At 29.6% G+C, this 20027-nt stretch overlaps 13 protein-coding genes across 13 annotated transcripts, besides 15 other annotated features; 9 read left to right on the plus strand and 4 right to left on the minus strand.

Moving 5' to 3' along the window:
• Positions 1-96: 96 nt before the first annotated feature.
• Positions 97-120: a sequence feature (AT_rich).
• A 23-nt stretch (positions 121-143) lies between these two features.
• Positions 144-1205, plus strand: CMU_009480 (uncharacterized protein; the record flags this gene model as incomplete). Its single annotated transcript, XM_002140769.1, has 1 exon — positions 144-1205. One exon carries the CDS (start codon positions 144-146, stop codon positions 1203-1205), a length of 1062 nt encoding a protein of 353 aa, XP_002140805.1.
• Positions 1206-1719: 514 nt separating this feature from the next.
• CMU_009490 (uncharacterized protein) lies at positions 1720-2212 on the plus strand (the record flags this gene model as incomplete). The annotated part of the gene is made up of 3 exons (XM_002140770.1): positions 1720-1801; positions 1879-2002; positions 2089-2212. 3 exons carry the CDS (start codon positions 1720-1722, stop codon positions 2210-2212), a joined length of 330 nt encoding a protein of 109 aa, XP_002140806.1.
• Positions 1840-1869: a sequence feature (AT_rich).
• Positions 2213-2215: 3 nt separating the features above from the next.
• Positions 2216-2247: a sequence feature (AT_rich).
• A 435-nt stretch (positions 2248-2682) lies between these two features.
• Positions 2683-2739: a sequence feature (AT_rich).
• A 304-nt stretch (positions 2740-3043) lies between these two features.
• On the plus strand, positions 3044-5113 carry CMU_009500 (zinc finger, C3HC4 type domain-containing protein; the record flags this gene model as incomplete). Its single annotated transcript, XM_002140771.1, has 1 exon — positions 3044-5113. One exon carries the CDS (start codon positions 3044-3046, stop codon positions 5111-5113), a length of 2070 nt encoding a protein of 689 aa, XP_002140807.1.
• Positions 4036-4084: a sequence feature (AT_rich).
• A 100-nt stretch (positions 5114-5213) lies between the features above and the next one.
• Positions 5214-5239: a sequence feature (AT_rich).
• A 35-nt stretch (positions 5240-5274) lies between these two features.
• Positions 5275-5338: a sequence feature (AT_rich).
• A 188-nt stretch (positions 5339-5526) lies between these two features.
• Positions 5527-6183, plus strand: CMU_009510 (uncharacterized protein; the record flags this gene model as incomplete). The annotated part of the gene is made up of 1 exon (XM_002140772.1): positions 5527-6183. The coding sequence occupies one exon, from the start codon at positions 5527-5529 to the stop codon at positions 6181-6183; it is 657 nt and encodes a 218-aa protein (XP_002140808.1).
• A 113-nt stretch (positions 6184-6296) lies between these two features.
• Positions 6297-6335: a sequence feature (AT_rich).
• Positions 6336-6648: 313 nt separating this feature from the next.
• Positions 6649-6671: a sequence feature (AT_rich).
• Positions 6672-6777: 106 nt separating this feature from the next.
• Positions 6778-6805: a sequence feature (AT_rich).
• A 206-nt stretch (positions 6806-7011) lies between these two features.
• Positions 7012-7653, plus strand: CMU_009520 (proteasome subunit beta type 6 precursor, putative; the record flags this gene model as incomplete). The annotated part of the gene is made up of 1 exon (XM_002140773.1): positions 7012-7653. The coding sequence occupies one exon, from the start codon at positions 7012-7014 to the stop codon at positions 7651-7653; it is 642 nt and encodes a 213-aa protein (XP_002140809.1).
• Positions 7654-7942: 289 nt separating this feature from the next.
• Positions 7943-8851, plus strand: CMU_009530 (uncharacterized protein; the record flags this gene model as incomplete). The annotated part of the gene is made up of 1 exon (XM_002140774.1): positions 7943-8851. The coding sequence occupies one exon, from the start codon at positions 7943-7945 to the stop codon at positions 8849-8851; it is 909 nt and encodes a 302-aa protein (XP_002140810.1).
• A 157-nt stretch (positions 8852-9008) lies between these two features.
• On the minus strand, positions 9009-9672 carry CMU_009540 (phosphatidylinositol-glycan biosynthesis class P protein, putative; the record flags this gene model as incomplete). The annotated part of the gene is made up of 2 exons (XM_002140775.1): positions 9009-9544; positions 9609-9672. The coding sequence occupies 2 exons, from the start codon at positions 9670-9672 to the stop codon at positions 9009-9011; spliced, it is 600 nt and encodes a 199-aa protein (XP_002140811.1).
• A 52-nt stretch (positions 9673-9724) lies between these two features.
• Positions 9725-9761: a sequence feature (AT_rich).
• Positions 9762-9869: 108 nt separating this feature from the next.
• Positions 9870-10529, plus strand: CMU_009550 (uncharacterized protein; the record flags this gene model as incomplete). The annotated part of the gene is made up of 1 exon (XM_002140776.1): positions 9870-10529. The coding sequence occupies one exon, from the start codon at positions 9870-9872 to the stop codon at positions 10527-10529; it is 660 nt and encodes a 219-aa protein (XP_002140812.1).
• Positions 10530-11004: 475 nt separating this feature from the next.
• Positions 11005-11034: a sequence feature (AT_rich).
• A 108-nt stretch (positions 11035-11142) lies between these two features.
• Positions 11143-11481, plus strand: CMU_009560 (translation initiation factor SUI1, putative; the record flags this gene model as incomplete). Its single annotated transcript, XM_002140777.1, has 1 exon — positions 11143-11481. The coding sequence occupies one exon, from the start codon at positions 11143-11145 to the stop codon at positions 11479-11481; it is 339 nt and encodes a 112-aa protein (XP_002140813.1).
• Positions 11482-11716: 235 nt separating this feature from the next.
• CMU_009570 (uncharacterized protein) lies at positions 11717-12046 on the minus strand (the record flags this gene model as incomplete). The annotated part of the gene is made up of 1 exon (XM_002140778.1): positions 11717-12046. One exon carries the CDS (start codon positions 12044-12046, stop codon positions 11717-11719), a length of 330 nt encoding a protein of 109 aa, XP_002140814.1.
• A 668-nt stretch (positions 12047-12714) lies between these two features.
• CMU_009580 (calmodulin, putative) lies at positions 12715-13164 on the plus strand (the record flags this gene model as incomplete). Its single annotated transcript, XM_002140779.1, has 1 exon — positions 12715-13164. The coding sequence occupies one exon, from the start codon at positions 12715-12717 to the stop codon at positions 13162-13164; it is 450 nt and encodes a 149-aa protein (XP_002140815.1).
• Positions 13165-13487: 323 nt separating this feature from the next.
• Positions 13488-15191, minus strand: CMU_009590 (major facilitator superfamily transporter; the record flags this gene model as incomplete). Its single annotated transcript, XM_002140780.1, has 1 exon — positions 13488-15191. The coding sequence occupies one exon, from the start codon at positions 15189-15191 to the stop codon at positions 13488-13490; it is 1704 nt and encodes a 567-aa protein (XP_002140816.1).
• Positions 15192-15239: 48 nt separating this feature from the next.
• Positions 15240-15271: a sequence feature (AT_rich).
• A 392-nt stretch (positions 15272-15663) lies between these two features.
• Positions 15664-15726: a sequence feature (AT_rich).
• Positions 15727-15901: 175 nt separating this feature from the next.
• Positions 15902-15936: a sequence feature (AT_rich).
• On the minus strand, positions 15922-19653 carry CMU_009600 (LCCL domain-containing protein; the record flags this gene model as incomplete). Its single annotated transcript, XM_002140781.1, has 1 exon — positions 15922-19653. One exon carries the CDS (start codon positions 19651-19653, stop codon positions 15922-15924), a length of 3732 nt encoding a protein of 1243 aa, XP_002140817.1.
• Between the last annotated feature and the right edge of the window lie 374 nt (positions 19654-20027).

The raw sequence follows: 20027 nt of genomic DNA on the forward strand, positions 1-20027 counted from the left end.
GCCTAAGTGCACTTTGGCGTCTGCAATGGTAGCGATACTAAAAGGTAGAAGTAATTTTTCTAAAGAAAAATCTAAGTTCCTATAGTTGGTAATTTCAAAATATTAATTATTAATAATTATGAAAGGTATCTTCTAAATATATAATGCGGCAGAATAGTCGTGCTTCATATAATAATAATGAATGTGGAGCAGCATTACAGTTACCATTACGTCTCCCATATCCAGGGAACTCAAATAGAATATTCAACTATCAAAAATATGGACCCTATCCAGAATTCCTTTTCTGTATCCCTGCAAGACCACTTATAACTGTCTTTGGATGTGATCTGGATATTTTTGTTCGCTTTGTTAGCGTTTTTTCTATTATTGTATGGATAATGATGCTAATACTAGAGTTCTTACATTTATATAATCGTGGTACTAGTGAGAGTTCATTAACATTAATAATAATTATAAGTATATTAGGTATATTAGGTATACTTTCTGGTATTTTTTGTGGTATCGTTGGTTATATTGGTTGTACTATCTGTAATCCTTCATGCTTATATCCCTTCTTTGTTCATCTAAATTTTCAGACTATTGCTACTTTATATGCTGCAATAGCATCTTACTTTCGTGGATATACTAAATATACAATTATATATCTTTTTTTTTTAGCTGGTGGCTTAATTTCACTATTTCCTACATGGTCTTTATATGTACATGCTTATATCCATGGTATTCCACCAAATTTAACCTTACCTACAGGATTATTGTCAGATGTTTGGAGGGCTAGGGATAAAAAACAAAGAGAGAAGGGAAGAGAGGAATTAGAGAGCCTTTATCCATCTCAACAAAAATCTGAAACTCAATCTTATACTGGTATAATTAAAGATAGTAGTATACGTTTTATAACACCACCTAAATCTCCAGGAAATAATTCAATTCAAAATAATCAAAATTTATCACCTAAAACACCCTCATTTGGTGTAAGAGAATCACTTTCAAAAGATTCTATTCAATATGAAAAGAAACTTATGCAACTATATTTACCAGCTTCTCCAAATTCTTCAAAGATAAATACAGATATTGCTATTAAGAAACTTCTCAGATGGTCAAAACCTAAAAGTGGCAATGGTATCTTTGTTCCGAAGCTAGCAAGAAATTCAAAGAAAGATAATCTAATTATTAACAAAGTTCGAGTATCTAGAACTATAAAGAGATAAACCAATTTATACTAGATTTAGATGAATAAATATTGTAAATATAAATCTTCCTATTTAAATTTATTGCTACTCAATTTCATAGATTATCAGAAGTGAATAGCTAAACTAAGTAGGGATCTCATAAAATATTGCGACTTCTTCAGTTTTACTAAAACTTTAATATACATCATTTCTAAAGTGATCAGAGACTTCATTATATTGTAGAATATATCTTCTTATGCTGAATCCAACTTTATATTAGTAGATATAAACTGTATCTATTGCATACATAAATTCTATCTTAAGGTACTTCTATAGAAATTATTCTGGTATTATCCCCTAAATCTATAAATTTTTTTATGTGAAGATATTTTTAAGTGTTTTTTAAATATATTGGTAGTCTTTGTTATATATACCCTTAAACTTGGAACTCGGTACTTATCTGTATAGTTGCATACATGTGGCGCCTGGAGCATTTTTTTTTGAGGTTTTTTATTTTGGAATTTTAAGAAACTTTAGTTTGTCAACTCATTAAATGCAAAATAGTATTGAATGTATAGAAATACCTGAACTTATAGGAGGAGCTGCTTTTACAAATGGAGGACTTTTGATATATGGTAAGAGTACTCTTTTGTCTACTTTTAACCCAACTAACTTTAAATATAAAAAATATACTTAAAATAATCTATTTCAGAATTTGGTGAGCATTCAATTGTACATGAGACTGCTATTTTATGCTCTGTTATTAATCAAGTAAAGAGTTCCTTGTTAAAGAACTTAGATCAAGAATTATCTATTCATATAGATACAACATTAAGGTATGACTATTTTTGTCTGGAAATCTCAAAGAAAAAATTTAAAATTTTTGTATCTCTTTTTATTACTAAATAATCCTAAATATTAGAGATTTTTTTGTTACTGAATCTGATGGTATTATAGTGACTATATCAAAGAAAAAAGGTAATTCTGACAAACAAATTAAAACATCTGGCACTACTAAAAGTGATGGTAATAATAATAAACAGTAATCGTTATATAATTTATATGAAATATTTAAAAATATGACTAAGCTATAATAATTTAATGGCTTTATCTCATATGATCTAAGTTTTTATCAGCAGACAAAATGAAATCCTTAAATATGCTTGAATTTCTACTTTTTTTTTTTTTCTTAACTTAGTTGAAATTATAAACTAATATTAAGTTCCTAATGTGAATTTCTCAATGTTATATTTAATAATTAGAAATAATGGATTTAAATTATAGAGGTACATAAAAAAATTTAATTGAATGGATATCTTAGCTAAATATAGTATATATATTTAATTCAGTAGTAAAACCTGAAATATATAGATTTGGTCTTCTTTGTAAATATTATTTCAGGATTCCTTATGATTATTTGGTAAATATCTATGAACTTATCTTTGAGGCTTATTGCACAAATTTCTTCCTATAAGATTTCATTTATTATTGATGATAATTCTTTGGATCTTAATAGAAATAATATATCTTTTTGAATTTATAATTCTATTTTTTTATTTTAATAGAAAATTATGGTACTCTAAATAGTGCATTATTAAAAATATCATGGCATTGCAACATAATATAAATAGCAAATGATCCATTCTGTATTATATCATACAAGCTAAATAATATAAAAAGTTTAATGAGAGATTCAATTAATCAGATCATTTGTTATATTCGTTATAATTTGTTATATATTTATATATTGTATACTTAAGGTTCATTTGAATTTTAGAGACATATATAAGAACTATACTTTGGCGGATATAATTAATGTATATATTACTGAATAAGAACATTATCTTTATTATAATCTTAACAGCTGTTAGGTATTAATGATTAATAAACGAAAAAGAGATTCAATAGAATGTCGCAAATCTCCAAAGATAGTTAAAAATAAAGAAGTTACAGCTCTACCACTAGATACAGAGGAGCTGTCACTGTATTACGTTGATCAATTACAAAATACTATAAAAATATATAGAGATATTATAGATAAACTTAATAAGGATATTGATGATTTGACCAATTTAGATGCGGAATCTTACAATTTAGAATTTATAGAGAATCTGAAAGAAGACAAAGAAATAATAAAAGATGACTTTGAGAAAAGTGATGTTGAAGGAAATAATATAGATGGAAATGGTAAATTTAGAATATTAATAAAAAGGCTTCATATATTACTTAAGAAACGTAGTGAAGAATCTGTTGTATTGGAGAATGAGATAAAACGTCTTAAGATGCAGAATGTACTATATAAAACCCGTTACAAAAATATTGATAATACTTGTGAATCTAATATACAATCTATTAATAATTCGAATGTAAATAGTGAAGTATTTACACCTTCAAAAGATAATGAGGTTATAAATATAAATAAGGAAGATATTAATGTAAAGCTAAATATAAAGGATAAAATAATATCAGATCTTCAAAACAAAGTTATTGATTCACAAAATAAACTATGTGAAGCTTATAAAAAACTTTCATTATTAGAGCCTTGTGGAGATTACTCAAATATAGATGAATTGTTATTATCTATAGAAGATAATCCTCAAATAATGACTTTAGATCAAAAGAATGAGATTGAAACATCTACAATATTAAATAATTCTGAAGAAAATGATGAATATGATACTTTAAATAATTTAGATCATTCATATAATTTTTGTAAATGTGTTGATATAATTTTAGTTCGTGTAAATGAACTTCAAGAACAATTAAATAATAAAGAATCTGTTTTAAGAGATATAATTAGGAGTAAAGTATTAAACCAAATAAATAGGAGTATAGAGTTACATGAGGAATGTGAAAAGAAAAGAGAAGCATTATTAAATGAATTAAATGATCTTAAAAATAAAAATAATGAATTAAAACTTTGTATTATTGATAAGGATCGATTATTTAGACTTATGGAGAATAAATACAAAGAATCTGAAAATCGCTTAAGTAGTTTAAAAGATTGTTTTAACAAGTCTCAATTGAAAAGTTGCAATAGTTGCAGAGGTATTTCAAAATTATGTGTAGATACAACTAAAGATATATCAGATGAATATAAAGATCAACTAGAAAATATTATGAATGAATATGAAGAATTAAGTAGTGCATTTGAAGAAAAATTATTAGAATGTGATGAATTAAGATCAAATTTAGAACAGAAGCAGGATGAATTAATCAATATAAATACAAATATTGAAGAACTCAAGAGTACTATTCAAGAAGTAAATACAGTAAGCTTATTGTATAACGAGAAACTTTCATTGATTAGACGTCAATATCAAGCAAGTGTGAGTCCTACAATTTATTCGTCTAATCAAATTAACTCATATAACATAGAAGTCAACAACTTAATTGAAACAATGTGTAAGAATTTGCAAGAATACCTAGAGACAACAATGAATGATGATAAATATTTAGAAAATATAAAGGCACTTGAGACTAAGATTTTAAAATATAGAATTCAAATGAGGAAATTGATTTTACATATTAAATATTATAAAACAGAAAATAACAAGTTAATTGATGAGAAAAAAGAGATTAGTGATATTAATATGAAGAATCAAGAAACAATGAGTATTTTAAGAAGTCGTATACAATATGTAGTGAATAAAGTACGAAAATTGACTAATATTGTGATAAATATTGATGAAACCAATGATAAAGATCTTGATATTGATGATCATGATAAAGTTGTGCAGGAATTGAAGAATGAAAATAAGCAACTTTTAACACTTATGCAGTGCTCTGTTTGTCATGATAAACTAAAAGATATTGTAATCCAGCGTTGTGGGCATCTATTTTGTAAGGATTGTATTGACAAAAGCTTTACATCAAGAAATAGAAAATGCCCCTTGTGCCATACAACATATGACAAATATGATATTAAAAAAATCTTCTTTGATTGACTACTAACATTAGATATAGTTTAATTTATATCATAGAGTTAAGAGCTAATCAAATAATTTGGAATGATGAATGTTTGTCTTTTCTTTCCATCCCCCCTCCTTTTATAAATATTAAAATTATTAATTCATATTAGAAAACCTAAGAACCTAGGTATTGTGGCAATTTAAAAATATAAAATTACATATATGTTCATAAATGATCATAATTAAATATTAAATTAATTACGATATCTACTTCTACTTTTTATGAAACAAAAGAAATAATATTAAGCTGAATTAGTCCTAGCGCCTTCACTGATCTAAATCCTTTTTTCTTTCTAATAAATTGGAATTATTGATATTAATTAAAATTCACCTTGAATTATTGTAGATTATTTTATCTGAAGGACTTTCACTGTAGGGTATGTATATAAATGGGCTATGGAGGGGTGAACCAAAGGGCTATAGAGGCTCGAGAAAGGAAAATGGCAGCTGCTCTTGAAAAAAAGTTGAGAGAGCAAGAAAAACTTGAAGATGAAAAGTGGGCTGATAATGATAAGCACGCCAATCGGAAACTAGAACGGAAAAGGGAAGCAATACAAAAGCATGAAGAAAAGAGCCAAAGGAAGGCAGAACTGAGAAAAATTTATGAAGAAGAAGATTCCAAAGTGATATGCAACAAAGCAACTGTATCTGGCCCCAAAAAGTTAACAAAAGCTGAAATAGCTCAAAGAGCTCTTAAATTTGCAATGCAAAAGTCAAAAAGAGAATATAAAGAATCTGATAATATAGATTTGCTAGTTGAAAATCCAAATCGCGTAGAACGCGATAAGCAAATTGAGGCGAAAGTGAGTGGTATTGATTACATCTCAGCTTCTTCTTTAGATGATGCATTAGCTATACTTACATTGGGAGATAAATCTTATGTTGATAAGCATCCTGAAAAACGTATGAAAGCAGCATGGTTAACCTTTCTTGACAATAATATGCCACAACTAAAGTCTGAGTTTCCAAATTACAAACGTTCACAATTGCTTCAAATACTCCAGAGAAGGTGGAAAAAGGCTCCTGAAAATCCCTGTAATCAATAATTATAATTAGGGACTATATTTTGATTTAATAAGATTATGATATCTCTTAAAGTTAGATTCTATTTTAGCCAACTTTACAATATCAATAGAATTACAACATTGGTAACATCATCTTATTATTTTAAACTTCTTTTTATTATTATTAATATTAACTTACTTTCTCACTTGTTAAATTTGAATTAATTTTGATAATATTTGTCAGATAACATATCAACTATTATCTTAGCTATTAGAGATATCAAGTTATATTAGTTCTATATAATTAAATATTTGTATTAAAGTTCCACTTTATACTTTAATAATAACTTTTTAATTAGCATTCAATGTCTATATTTTGTAGTTTAATTCTATTCTCTTAAAAAAAAAAAAGATATACCCAAATATATAGTTGTCTCCTGATCAAAATAAAGTCAAACTTGAATTCTTAGAAGGTTATCACTTCTAAAAATCATTGTGTTATAATGCATATAAAAAATTTTAAATAAATACTTTTTGTTTTGAGTAGCCAAATATACATGGGATTAATGATGTGAGACTGCATGCAAAAACCGGTATACATAGTATTATATATACCGAAATATTATATATAATCGGTAATATTTATTCTTATTAATAATTTAAACATAGATTCCATTTATAGATAATTCATATAAAGGTAGAAATAAACTTTTAAGTATGAGAATATGCTCCAAGATTTATCCAGAATATATATAGCGGTGAGTGTTTGGAGCGCAAATAATAAACTATCGTGGGGATAAGATGCAGATAATTAACTATTCAATAGCTATATTTTCTAAGTTAAGATTTATTTTTATTGAGCACTTGAAAATGGAAGTAGATGATATTAGCTTTTATAATGATGAAGTAATGACAGGAACAACACTTGTAGCCTTAAAATGTAGAGACGGCTTGATACTAGCTGCAGATTCTCGTACATCTATGGGAAATATGGTTGTAAGTCGTTCAGCCCGTAAAATAACGCGAATAACAGACAAGATTTTTATCTGTAGGTCAGGTTCAGCATCAGATACGCAGACTATTGTACAATATGTAAGGAAACTTACTGCAGATCATGAATTAGAATTGGGTGAAGAAGCAAGAGTTAAATCTGTAGCTTCTTTAGCTCGTATAATATGTTATCAAAATAAGGAATATTTAACTGCTGGTTTAATAGTTGCAGGTGTAGATCCTTATGATGGGTTTAAAATCTTTCAAATTGCTTTAGGAGGTAGTATGATTGAGAAGTCATATGCTCTATCTGGTTCAGGTTCTGCTTATATTTATTCATTGCTTGATGCGACATATCATACTAATATGGATATAGATGAATGTAAAGATTTTGCAAGACGTCTTGTTTCACATGCAATATTTAGAGATTCATCCTCTGGTGGTTTAATTCGTATGGTTATAATTACTAAGGAGGGTTATCAAGAATTAGTTATACCAGGTGAAGAACTTCCAAATTTGTAATATATTTGAAAAAAATAGGAAAATATGAGAACAAATAATATTATATGATTTTATAGAAGTCAATTGTAAAGATATTAATATTCATGTGAAGAATATCTCAAAATTTTATATTTTCAGAAATTTTCAATATAAACTCGTGATATTGTAAAGAAAAATGAAAGGTCATTATGTACTGAAGATAGTATATGACTAGAATTACAGATAAAATATTTTTACATTAAACTAATTTACATTGGATAAAAAATATCTAAGTCAACTAATTATTTAAGTACTAAATTATAACAAACTAATGTGGAGCTTAAAATTGTCATCAACATTACAATCACTAATTATTTTCTTATTAGTACAAATAAACTATGCAGATATTGAAGTTGAAAGTATATTAAGCTTACAGGCTGATATTAATGCCCCAATATCATCTGGTGGGGATCTATCTCCTGATACATCTTATGATGTATATAGGAGGGTTTGGGGTGTCTCTGAACAAGAAATATCTGTTATGCGAAGTCAATCTATGGATTTTTTTAAAAATATTACTGATATTGATATTCTTAATCTTCCATCTTGTTCCCCAGCTGGAGATTTATTAACAAATATGCCAACATTTAAAGTTCCAACACTGTTTGGTGATCTTTTGGGAACCTTTTCTACTCCTTTATGTACAACACGTTCTCTTGATGGTGTAATATATATTTATGACCCAGCTCAACAAAGAAATATTGCTTCTTTCTTTCATGTAAGGAATCCAGATATTGTTGGTTATAAAGTTGTTCAATCTCTTAATCCACCACATGATGCTAGGGAAGATCCCCTTCCAATGTTTGATACAGCTTTTACCCTTAATATCTTGGAAAATGGCTATTTCCCTTGTTCAAAATTTTCACAAGGTTGTGTAAAGGGTGATCGTCTATTGTATGGATGGTATACTATTTTCAATTTGTACAAGAATCGTGAATGGGGTATTATCAGCTATCAAAGTAGAGGCCCACAAAACATACTTGGACATTTGACACCATTAGCATTTGACTTAAATTCATCTCAATGGGGTCAAGGATTAGCTAATGGTTATGTGAGTAGAACATATCAAAGTAACGATGATGTACAACCATGCTTCGAGAGTACTTGCCCATACAGATTACCAAAATTATTGGATACAATTGAAGTATCATTTAGGAACATATTGACATTTACTAAGTGAAGTAAATAGATAAAAAGAAAAAAGAGTAAAATATTCTAAATTTACTAGATAGGGATTATTCATGGATATATGAAATAAATAAATAAAACTTATTCAGCCTATTCAGAAATATTAGAATCGAAGTAATCTAAACTAATCAAGTTTAATATTTAACAAGTCAATTACCATAAAGTATATCACAAACTAGTGGAACTGGTATATCTGCAATAGAAGATATTCCTCTCAAATTGACTTGACCATTCTTATGGCTTCTTTGTAAATAGAATTCACTTGAAGATATCTTTCTATTCCGCAAATATCCCCTTATTGATTCTTTCGAATTACCACAATTGTTGATTTTACTAATTGTATTACTTTCAATCCCTTCATATTCTTCATAAGTACACACTTTTTTGTTACACCTATCCGATATATTATATAAGTTAGTTATCCATTCATGAGTTATAGATCTTGCTTTATCTTTATTTATTGAAGTAGGTGGCAAATTTATTGTTATATCATCTGATATTAGATCATGGGAATCTAATGGTCTTGTATTTAATAAGCATAAAGCATTATAAACTAATATTGACAAAATAATTAGAAATATAAAGTATATTGGGAGTATTATACCCCATATTTTATTTGGGTAATATGTTATACCTAATTTTTTAAATAAATTATCAGGTAGACATATCCAAAATAAATAGCAACCTTCAATAAATATAGAGTATATCAATTTATAATATAAACAAGTAAATAATAGATTATAACATACCTAATGCTAACCAACTTAATATCCAACTCACAAAACTTGATATGTCAGTTTCTGAATAATCCATCCAATTGATTTTTATTCAATTGTAATGATATAATTTGGCCATATTTTCAAAGTAATATATATTTATTATACTTTTTTTTTTTTTTTTTTGAGCTACTATTAAATGTTCTTATAATAAAGATGTATTCCGCCCAATTCTGCAGTACTTTAATTTAGACTTCATACCAGATAGATTCAGTAATAAGTAATTTTAACGAAATGGATCTAGAATTTATGGTTCCAAATCAAAGTGATATCAGTCACTCTGAATTAAAACCTGTAACTAGTAGAAATGCTATGATGAAAGAAGATTTACCAATATCAATGCTCATAAATATAACAAATACACCTGGTAATCCATTTATATGCCTACTTCACATTACATTCAAAATTTTGGCATTATTTACATTCTTATTTGGTCCCATTATATTTAGAATACTTACAAATGATGAATTTATCATTTGTTTTTTTAGTACAATAATACTTTTGTCTCTTGATTTTTGGATAGTAAAAAATGTTACAGGTAGGATACTAGTTGGTATGCGTTGGTGGTATGAAGTTTCAAGTACTGGAGAAACAATATGGATGTTTCAAAGTATACAAAATAATCAGGTATCTAATAGTATAACTAATTTTGATAAGACTGTTTTCTGGACTGGACTTTATTTATGGCCTATACTATGGTTATTTATATTTATTATTGAACTATTAAGATTCCAATTTGAGTGGTTGACTTTATCTATAACTGCTATTGCCTTAGGATGTTCCAATATTATTGGATTCTTAAAGTGCCTTGTACATAATAATACTTCTAAGAATGATTGGATAACTAAACTAACTTTTAAAACTCTTACAAGCAATATAAACAATATTGTTTAGATCTAAATACTTTCTATATATGTCACTGGAATGACAAAATATCATTAATTTATAGAATTACTTTTTGTATATTATCTAGGCTTGATATAAAATTCATATATAGTTATATTCCCTCTTAAGATTCAATATACTACTCTCTATATAAGCTCTATATATTATATTGTTAATTTGTGTTCTAAGTAGTATTTGAGAAAATAAAGATATTGAAATCTTAGGCCTATCTCAAAACAATATATAAGGCATTTCTAATATTAATAATGTATGTACCGCTTGAAATCTCTAACTTTTAGACACCACTCAGGAATTACAAATATAAAAAACAAGAGCGGTAGAACCGGCGGTATTCACACAAAGGACTTTTTTTTTCTTCTTTGATAAATTACTAATATTATATAAAGCTAGAAAGATCAAGGAAGTAATTAATACTAAAAAAGCATCAATTTCATACTATAGAAATTAAAAATGACTTTATCTGTATTTTTTTTTTGTAAAAAAAATAAAAAAAGGTGTATTCGAAGGTGGCGGTCTTACGGACCGCGTCTCCCCCTTCTCATCCCCATATATGGATAAAAGTATAAACATTCGCTATACTTGAATTTCTTGATTTATTTGTATGTCCTCATCTTCAGATACGGTTGGCATTCCCACACCGTTTGTTGTAGACGCATTATCAGACGTTGGAAAGAGTTCTGCAAACTACGTTCACATTAGGAACCAACAACGTAATGGCAAGAAGAGTTTAACAACTGTACAAGGACTAAGTTCGGAGTTTGACTTGAAGCGATTATTAAAGGCATTCAAGAAGAACTTTAGCTGTAATGGAACAATAATTGATGACGCTGAGCATGGTTCAATTTTGCAAATTCAGGGTGACCATCGACAAAACGTTGCAAAGTTCCTAGTTAGTGAAAGTATCGTCAGTTCAGACGAAGTTAAAATACACGGAGCTTAGAAAAGTCTATTTTCGAACATTTTAAAGTGTATTAGTGCACTTATCCTATTCTATTTTCTTTTGATAAACAGTTGACCAAGCAGATAGTATTAGTTAGATTAAAGATGACATTAGCCACTTTAGATCAAACTAACCTATTACATTTCAACGAGTCCCCTTTCCTTTCTTATTTGTTTAGTTCCATTGATTTATCTATATTACTATGGATTACTTGAATATAGTAAGATTAGTAATATTATGAACTTCCTTTGTGAAGAAATGGATTAGCAGGTAAGTTGATTCGGAAACTAGGATGGATAATTCCTTGAATTGTTCTACCATAATACCTTGCTATTTTGACGAGACATTTTAAACGTACTTGATGTTGTATAAAGGCCAAAGTTGTTAAACCACAAAAGAACAGATATATAGAGTCCCCATATTCATTTTCAAATAATCTTAGGGTAAGATACTCCATTATTCTACCTGGGAGTTGAACTATATCTGTAACGTTGTATGGCTGACAATTATTTACTTCAACTTCCAGTGGGCTTGAACAAAAACATCTCAATTTCAGTTGAACCATATTTAAACTGAAATTTCTGTAGAGATACATCAAATTATAGCTGTGGAGTTTTAGTATATTTAACGCTTTATATTAGAATAACCAATAGACTAGGGATGTGTGAGCCAAATCCGTAAGATTATGTGTTAACCGTGTGAATAAACGGACTCTTATAAATAGCAAACTATTATTATCCTACTCAAGAGATAAACTAGATTAACTCACAAAGAAGATTTAGATAGTAAACAGTATAGCTCTTCTTTCCTAGTGACCCTCTAAACCTAATGAGACAACTAACATATAAAATAACTCAATAGAGCCCCTCACCCTTTTTAAAGACTTTCCCACTCTCTTTCCCTCCCCCCCCCCCCCCACTTTCCACACTTTACTTACTTTTTTTCTTTATTTGTGGTGATTTCTATTTATTAGTAGTGGTAATCAGTTTAAAGTATCAAACCTTCCAAATATTACGACCTCAACTTACCGCCTTATCAGAGACGAGACGTGTGAACACACGTATTTATTGATTGAATCTACATGGTTTAGATAAAGGGAAATAAGAATCAATTAAGCTATTACCCAATAATAAAGTAGGAGAATCAATAGGCAACTGAATTTAGCCACAAAATAAAGAATATATTACGACTTTATTTTAAGGATCTGTTTGTTTGTAATAAACCTGAAGAAATATGGCAGAACAACTGACAGAGGAACAAATAGCAGAGTTCAAGGAAGCTTTTTCATTATTTGATAAGGATGGAGATGGGAGTATAACTACAAAGGAATTAGGTACTGTAATGAGATCTTTAGGGCAGAATCCAACTGAGGCTGAATTGCTTGATATGATAAATGAAATAGATGCTGATGGGAATGGAACTATTGACTTTCCTGAATTTCTTAGCTTAATGGCAAGGAAGATGAAAGATACAGATACTGAAGATGAACTTACAGAAGCATTTAGTGTTTTTGATAGGGATGGTAATGGATTCATTTCGGCAGCTGAACTAAGACATGTAATGACAAATTTAGGAGAGAAATTGACTGATGAAGAGGTTGATGAGATGATAAGGGAAGCTGACGTAGATGGTGATGGCCAGATTATGTATGAAGAATTTGTTAAGATGATGCTTGCAAAGTAATCATATAGTAAGATAATAAAGAGAGTCTTCTGTTCTTTTTTTCAGAGTATTTGATACAATATTCTATTCCTATTGTAAATCTTATTAAAAGTAGAAAGATAACTTAAAAATTCTCTTTTGTTTTCTTTTATATACCTTTTAATGCAATAGTAAATAAGAGTTTGATTAATATAAGTTATATACAGTATCTTGACATTGTTAAAATATATTCTAAAGTTATTTTAGACACTAAATTTTTTTTTTCCTAGGAGAAAGTTCCTATTATTTAGTTAGTAATATATATAATTGAAGTATTTCTCAATACTTATACTTATTAAGTTGGATTAATCATCACTAGTAACTTTAGTATCCTTTGTAATATTTTGGTCATTGGAATAGGTGCAGTGTAGTAAACCAAAGAGGAGAATTGCTATTAACCATGGTCCAACTGTCATACATAACATTGATTTTGCAAGAGCTTGTGCATTGTTCTGAAGAAGGTAAATATCTTTAAGATTATCATTACTAATATTTATAATACTTTGAGTATCATTTTTTTGAAAAGATATATAGCCAAAATAATTTTGGGCTAAAATTCCAACAAAAGGAGCTCCAAATAGTGCTGAACCAATAGTTTCAAATAAAGAAAATACAGCAAAAAAAGTACCACGATGTTGAGGTTTAACTATTTCGCATAGTATAGGTCTACTAGCACCGACACCTGGCCATCCAGCCATAAATCCAATTAATATACTAATAATCATATAATATATAAAGGAGTTTCTCCCCCAGGGAATAAAAAGTAATAAGATTACCATTAGTATAATACGTAAAAATATTGCTAATTGTGCCATAAATTGTCTACCATATTTTGGAGATAGAAACTCAGTATAGTCAGCAACTTTACCAACTATAGGGGATATGATAATAGCTGCAATCCAGCTTGATGAGTAGACAATTGTAGACATCAAAGATGACAAACCACAATATTGTAACCACATCATAGTAAAGTTTAAAGAATGTTTAGGTATTCCATTAACTATACTTATAATCAACATAAGCCATGCGCTCTTATTGTATATTATATATGAATATTCTATAAGTGACTCTTTTATATAAGTGATGTTTATAAAGTGCAATTGAAGAAAATTTAGTAAATTATATATTCCAATATCCTCACTAATTTTTATTGTTCTTAATGCACATTTATTTGCTAATATATTATTATAATAGGTAGAGTAGTAAATATCATATATATATATGTAGAAGGCAAATGAAAATGAAATCATTGCAAAAAGTAGCATTGCAAGCCTATAAGTGAAATAATCACCAAGTAAATTGGCAGTTATAAATAGACAAGATATTCTTCCAATATTTTGTGACAAGAACAAATTACCAAAGTATCTACCTCTATTTAGACTACCGAATGTACCAATTATTGATTGGGTAAGAGGTCCCATTAAGGACATGAACATACCAAGACAAAACAACAAAACACACATTTCTGGTAGTGTAGATGCAAATATCATTCCTATCATTATAGATCCCCATCCAATACTTGTTATAATCATGAAGTAGCTTGGCCAAAGGCTCCTAGTTTCTTTATAGAGATTTATATTACTGTCAATATATTCTAAGTTATTATAAGTAGTATTAACAGGTGATCTTATTAATGACTCAAAATCTGTATTCACTTTACTTAAATTTCTAGCCTTTGTTATTTCTTTATCACAAATTATACCACTAAACAGAGTAAAGAAACCTTGAGTAAATTTTTGCACAAATGACATTAAACCCAAAGATTTTGGTGACAAACCAATTGATACTTCAAAGAACTTGTAACTTGTTGGTATTATTTGATCAATACAGCCATGAATTGAAGAATAAATATATAATTCATAAATATTACTAGCATATATGTTTCTATCTGAATTCTTATTTATATTTGGTGAAGAATCTCCCTTTGATATACAAGGAGAAAGTACACGTCTTTTAGAACCTGGATCTGTTGGTGGAGTAGAAGGTATAGTTTCTATTGATGATATCATTAATATTATCTTGTTAAAAAGAAAAAGAAAGTTATATTACTTAAAAGGATAATATTTTATTAATATATATATATATATAACCTCAGACCTGAAATTATTATTACAACCTTAAATCCCTTTGTAGTGAAATATATATATTTCCGGTTTCAATATAATTATATTTCAAAAATGGACACGTACTTTAAAGATTTCTAAGAGTTCCCTTCTCCCTAATAATTTATAAATATCAACACATTCTAAATACCGCCTTATTACTAAGCACACAGTTAATATCTATCTATTGGTACAATATTATGAAAGGTTACAGCATGAGATATTTAAATGCTGGTTAAGTTGCTGAGTATAGGATCTTCAGCTGAAAAAAGAAGAAAATATTTATGCCTCAATTTTTACCTGATTAAGATATTTTATGCAGTCATTTATGAGTTAAGATTTCAATTTGTAATCACTAATTTAAAGACAATTAGGCAACTTTTATAAATTAATTTGAAAAAGAAATATAGACATAATTATGTTTATTTATATAAAATTATTAGTAACCACTTAGATCATATTTATTATAAACTGTGAAGTGTTTACAGATACTCTGTTCATGTAGTTAATTTAACGAGTCAAATATTTGCAGAGTTACTTAAGTACTTTATATTAAATTTACATGAACTGTCATTTCAATCAAAACTAATAGTTAAGTCTGTTTTATCTTCTGACTGTTTATAATTTATTTTTTATTCTATATAATTTTAAAGCTTCTTATATAGTATCCACTAGATTCAGATTGTATACCATTTCTGTTAGATTTCTCAAAATGACTTTGTTCTGGCCCAACTTCAATCTCAATCTCACCACCAGATCCACTACTCAATTTAGATGAATGAATAGCAGCTCTACAAATAGAACTCATTGGTGAATATATATCCATACCATATACTTTAGCATCAGTTTCAAGTGCACAGTCACTAGGGCACAGAACCAACTCTCTTTCCCCAACAGATAATTGGAATATAAAACTTGCATTTTGATAGCAATTTAAGAGTCGTGGTCTGGAGGCAACAGCAGTAATAAATGAACGTGTATGAGAATTAGTATCATCTTTGCTTACAATTCCATTTTTACCAGCCGCACCTATATAATGATGAAGTCCAGGATATAGAGCAACAACAAAATCCCCTCCCGTATTTGTTATAATACCCATTTGCATAGCTGCCTTACATATTGAACTATCTGGAGTATATACTTTAAAACCCTTTACAGGAGTACGTGATTCAAAACATCCAGATGGACACCATACTCTATGTTTACTTGCACTTTTTTTAAATGGAGCCTTATCTAAGGTTGTATCACATGTTAGTTTTATTGAAGGATTTGTTGCATAACTAATACTGCCCACCTTATGTGCAATTGGGTGACCGGATTGGCAGGGTGTTATACATTGCCTGCCATCTACTGTATGCCTTTTATCTCTTAACTCACCACCACCCAAGTTTCCTTTTTGATGCCAAGACTTCTCCATTGCTGCTTTTATCTCTCCAGATGACAAATATTTATCCCAAATATTTAGATTTGCAATTTGTCCTAGGAAATATTCACTATCTGAATCCGAACTGCGTCCAATTATCAACTTCGTTTTCAAATTAAATACGTAGTCGGTTTTTTTATTTGCAACCTCATTACCATTTATGTACATTGTGACTTTCCTATCATTAAAATTATAAGCAACAGCTAAAAAGATCCATTCATTTATTGTCGGGACATATTTAGAAGATACAGTATCAGCATTACATAATTGATCAAAATGTATCGTATTATCACGATCAACATATAGAGATATACCCAAACATTCTGTATGAGCTAAAATTGTTCTCCAAGTACCTTGACCACCACTTATAAGTATTCTAGCTGTTATTGTGAAATCATCTAATGCTTCAATTCTATCCCCACCTGGTAAATTTGTTGCATCAATGTAGTCATTGACACCCCCTCTAAATCCAGGATAATCAGTTGGACAAACCCACGATAATACAGGTGGTCCCAGTATAGGTAGCTCTTCTTGCTCTATTTCATTTGGTAAAGTTAGACTATCTGCCTCATTTAAAGATGATGTCACCTTTGAAATTGTTATTGCACGATGTACTCCCACTTCTGATCCTCTTATTTTAGATTTACCACTAACCCCCTCAAAATTATAGCTATTGATTCCATTTCTATTTAATCCAAAGTATTCTGCTTGTCCCTGAACAAACATAACTAATACATCTCCACCTTTATTGTCATCAATTATACCAGCATGTATTGCAGCCTTACATACAGGGCTATCATCAGTGTATATGAATGTTCCTTTAATATGAGATGCTGCACTTGAGCACTTTACAGGACAAGTAACTACTACACCATCTCCTACTGCCCCTGAAAACCCTGCAACATTATCATTACAAGCAAATTCATATTTTTTGTATGGTATTAATGACATAATTGATGGTGGTTTTTCCATTAAATATGAGCCATTTCCTGTGGGATCTCCATTACCAGCACAACTAACAACAACATCCTCTTCATGAACACAATATATATTTGATGAAGAATAATGCTGACACTCAATTAGTTTCTGTTCATTCCCTTGACATGAAACATCCACCGCTAGTATAGGTTCATCTGGTTTACCACACACATTAACTCCTTCAAACTCTGTACAACTTTTTCTATATGCACCACCATCTTTTATTCCAGAGTATCCCATTTGTGCACAAGCTACCTTTTCTGAACTAGGTGTAAATCCATCACTACATATAGATCCCCATCCATCCATGTATATCTCTAATCTCCCAGATCCACTTCTAGAAGGTGAACCATTAGCATCAACAATCCTTAGTGCCCCTTGTATAACATCTTTAGGTGTAATTGAACTACATTGAACAGCAACAGTAGATAGTGGGTTAACTGATTTAGGCTCTTCAAATATGCACTGAGCAATATCTGTTTCATGTCCATTACACTGTAAACCTGCTACAGACATGGGATAGCCTGGGGGAATACATACATTACCACCATTTACATAACTACATGATGGTAGTACAATACCATGACTATAACCTAACTGTTTGCATGCCAATGTTGCAGCATACTCATTTGTTACTGTTACCTCACCATTAAGTGCAACACCACCCCAAATTCCAGATCTATGTACTTCTAAGCGACCAACTGAAGCTAAATTCCCAGTTGAGTCAACTATCCTTACTTCAGATTCAATGAAGTCAATGGAATTACTCATATAAGTATAGAAACCAAATGTGTCACTACCTGGGGTGGGAAAGAAGTCTTGTGATTCCAATAAGTGAGAGCCTTTACCACCAAAATACTTAGGCATACTGGGGATAACCGTGAGTACTAGTTCTCCACCAGAAGGACTAAGTATATTATCAAAAACTGCTGATTTACATATTGAAGTAGATCCTGGATGAATCCCGGTACCAGCTATTACTGAAAATCGCTCTGCACCGCAGTTTATTGGGCACTTTACCTTGAATGATAATACTGAAGAAGGTGCTTTTGAAAGAATATCCATTGCTCTTGTTTGACAGTCTATGTCCTGAGCAGGTGCATTTACTGAAGCCATTATATTACTCGATAAAGTTACTGTTTGAGAAAATGGTTTCCCAATCCATCTACGAATAGTAAAGTCAGAGCTTGTACCATCTTCAGACTGTATCCTTACAAATTCACAATACCATGGATCATCTTGTGCTGTATTTGTCAATGAAATTTCTCTAACATTCCCAACATCTGCAGCTCTAAAAATAATTCGACGCACAGTTGACGAATAAAAGCCCTGTTTCAGTAAAATTTTATCACTGTGAGCTGACTCACCAACGAGGCTTATCTCAACACCACCTTTAGTACCAGCTTCTCCACTTTTCCCAGTCATAACAGTTGCTATGTATAATTTATTTCCACTTACACCATATGTAAGAGAACGGTGTTTAGGAGATAGTTCACCATTGCATGAGAATACCCAATAGCGATAATCTTTAAAGATAGTTATTTTTAAGCACTTCCACTTACCATCACTTTTCAAGAATATTCCAACTTGTTGAGGCGCACCAATATCATATAAGTGGGCTGTTAGTGACCTTGAAGTTCCTGTTTCAGGAGAAGAAATTTTAACTGGAGCTGTTTGAGATTCATCTCCTCCATATAGCACAATTTCAACTTCACTTCGTAAATCAATTCCAGGACCTATAACTGGGACTACTTCAATTAGATAATCAGCTTCATTGCTTGGAGGCATACATTCACCAAAATCTGCAAACCCGTCGAGTGGAGCTGCTCTACAGAACTCCTTCGTTTCATGATTTGGTGCTAGTTCATTGGATTTTGATGAACTGCTTATACATCTTACTTTTGATGAAAATATAAACGATAATGCAAGTAGTGATATAGCAAATCTAATCTTAAATTTCCATTTCATAATTAATTATATAATTCTGTTTCTTATAAATTATACTGACCACCCTAATTAATGTAGACTATGCCTCATGAGCTCTAGACCTTCATTATCCATATACCCTAATGCTGTTTCTGCAGTGCCGTCACATGCATGCATATATACTTTCACCGGTAAAGTAAGAGTGAGTTGCATGTGGAAATTCCGCATGCAATATAATAATGTAACTTTACAGCTAAATGTACATCCAAATTAAGATTGGTTCTTGTGTAATAGTTACTCAAATAACTTTTCAATTTATAGAGAGGAACTTCAGCATTAGGATATTGAGATAAAAGTCTGAATATAAAAATATTATGAATACTTATTGCTCAACTTTAACAAAAACTTATTAAGTT

This window comes from Cryptosporidium muris, genomic scaffold (genome assembly GCF_000006515.1).
Source record: "Cryptosporidium muris RN66 scf_1106632373431 genomic scaffold, whole genome shotgun sequence".
NCBI lineage: Eukaryota > Apicomplexa > Conoidasida > Eucoccidiorida > Cryptosporidiidae > Cryptosporidium > Cryptosporidium muris.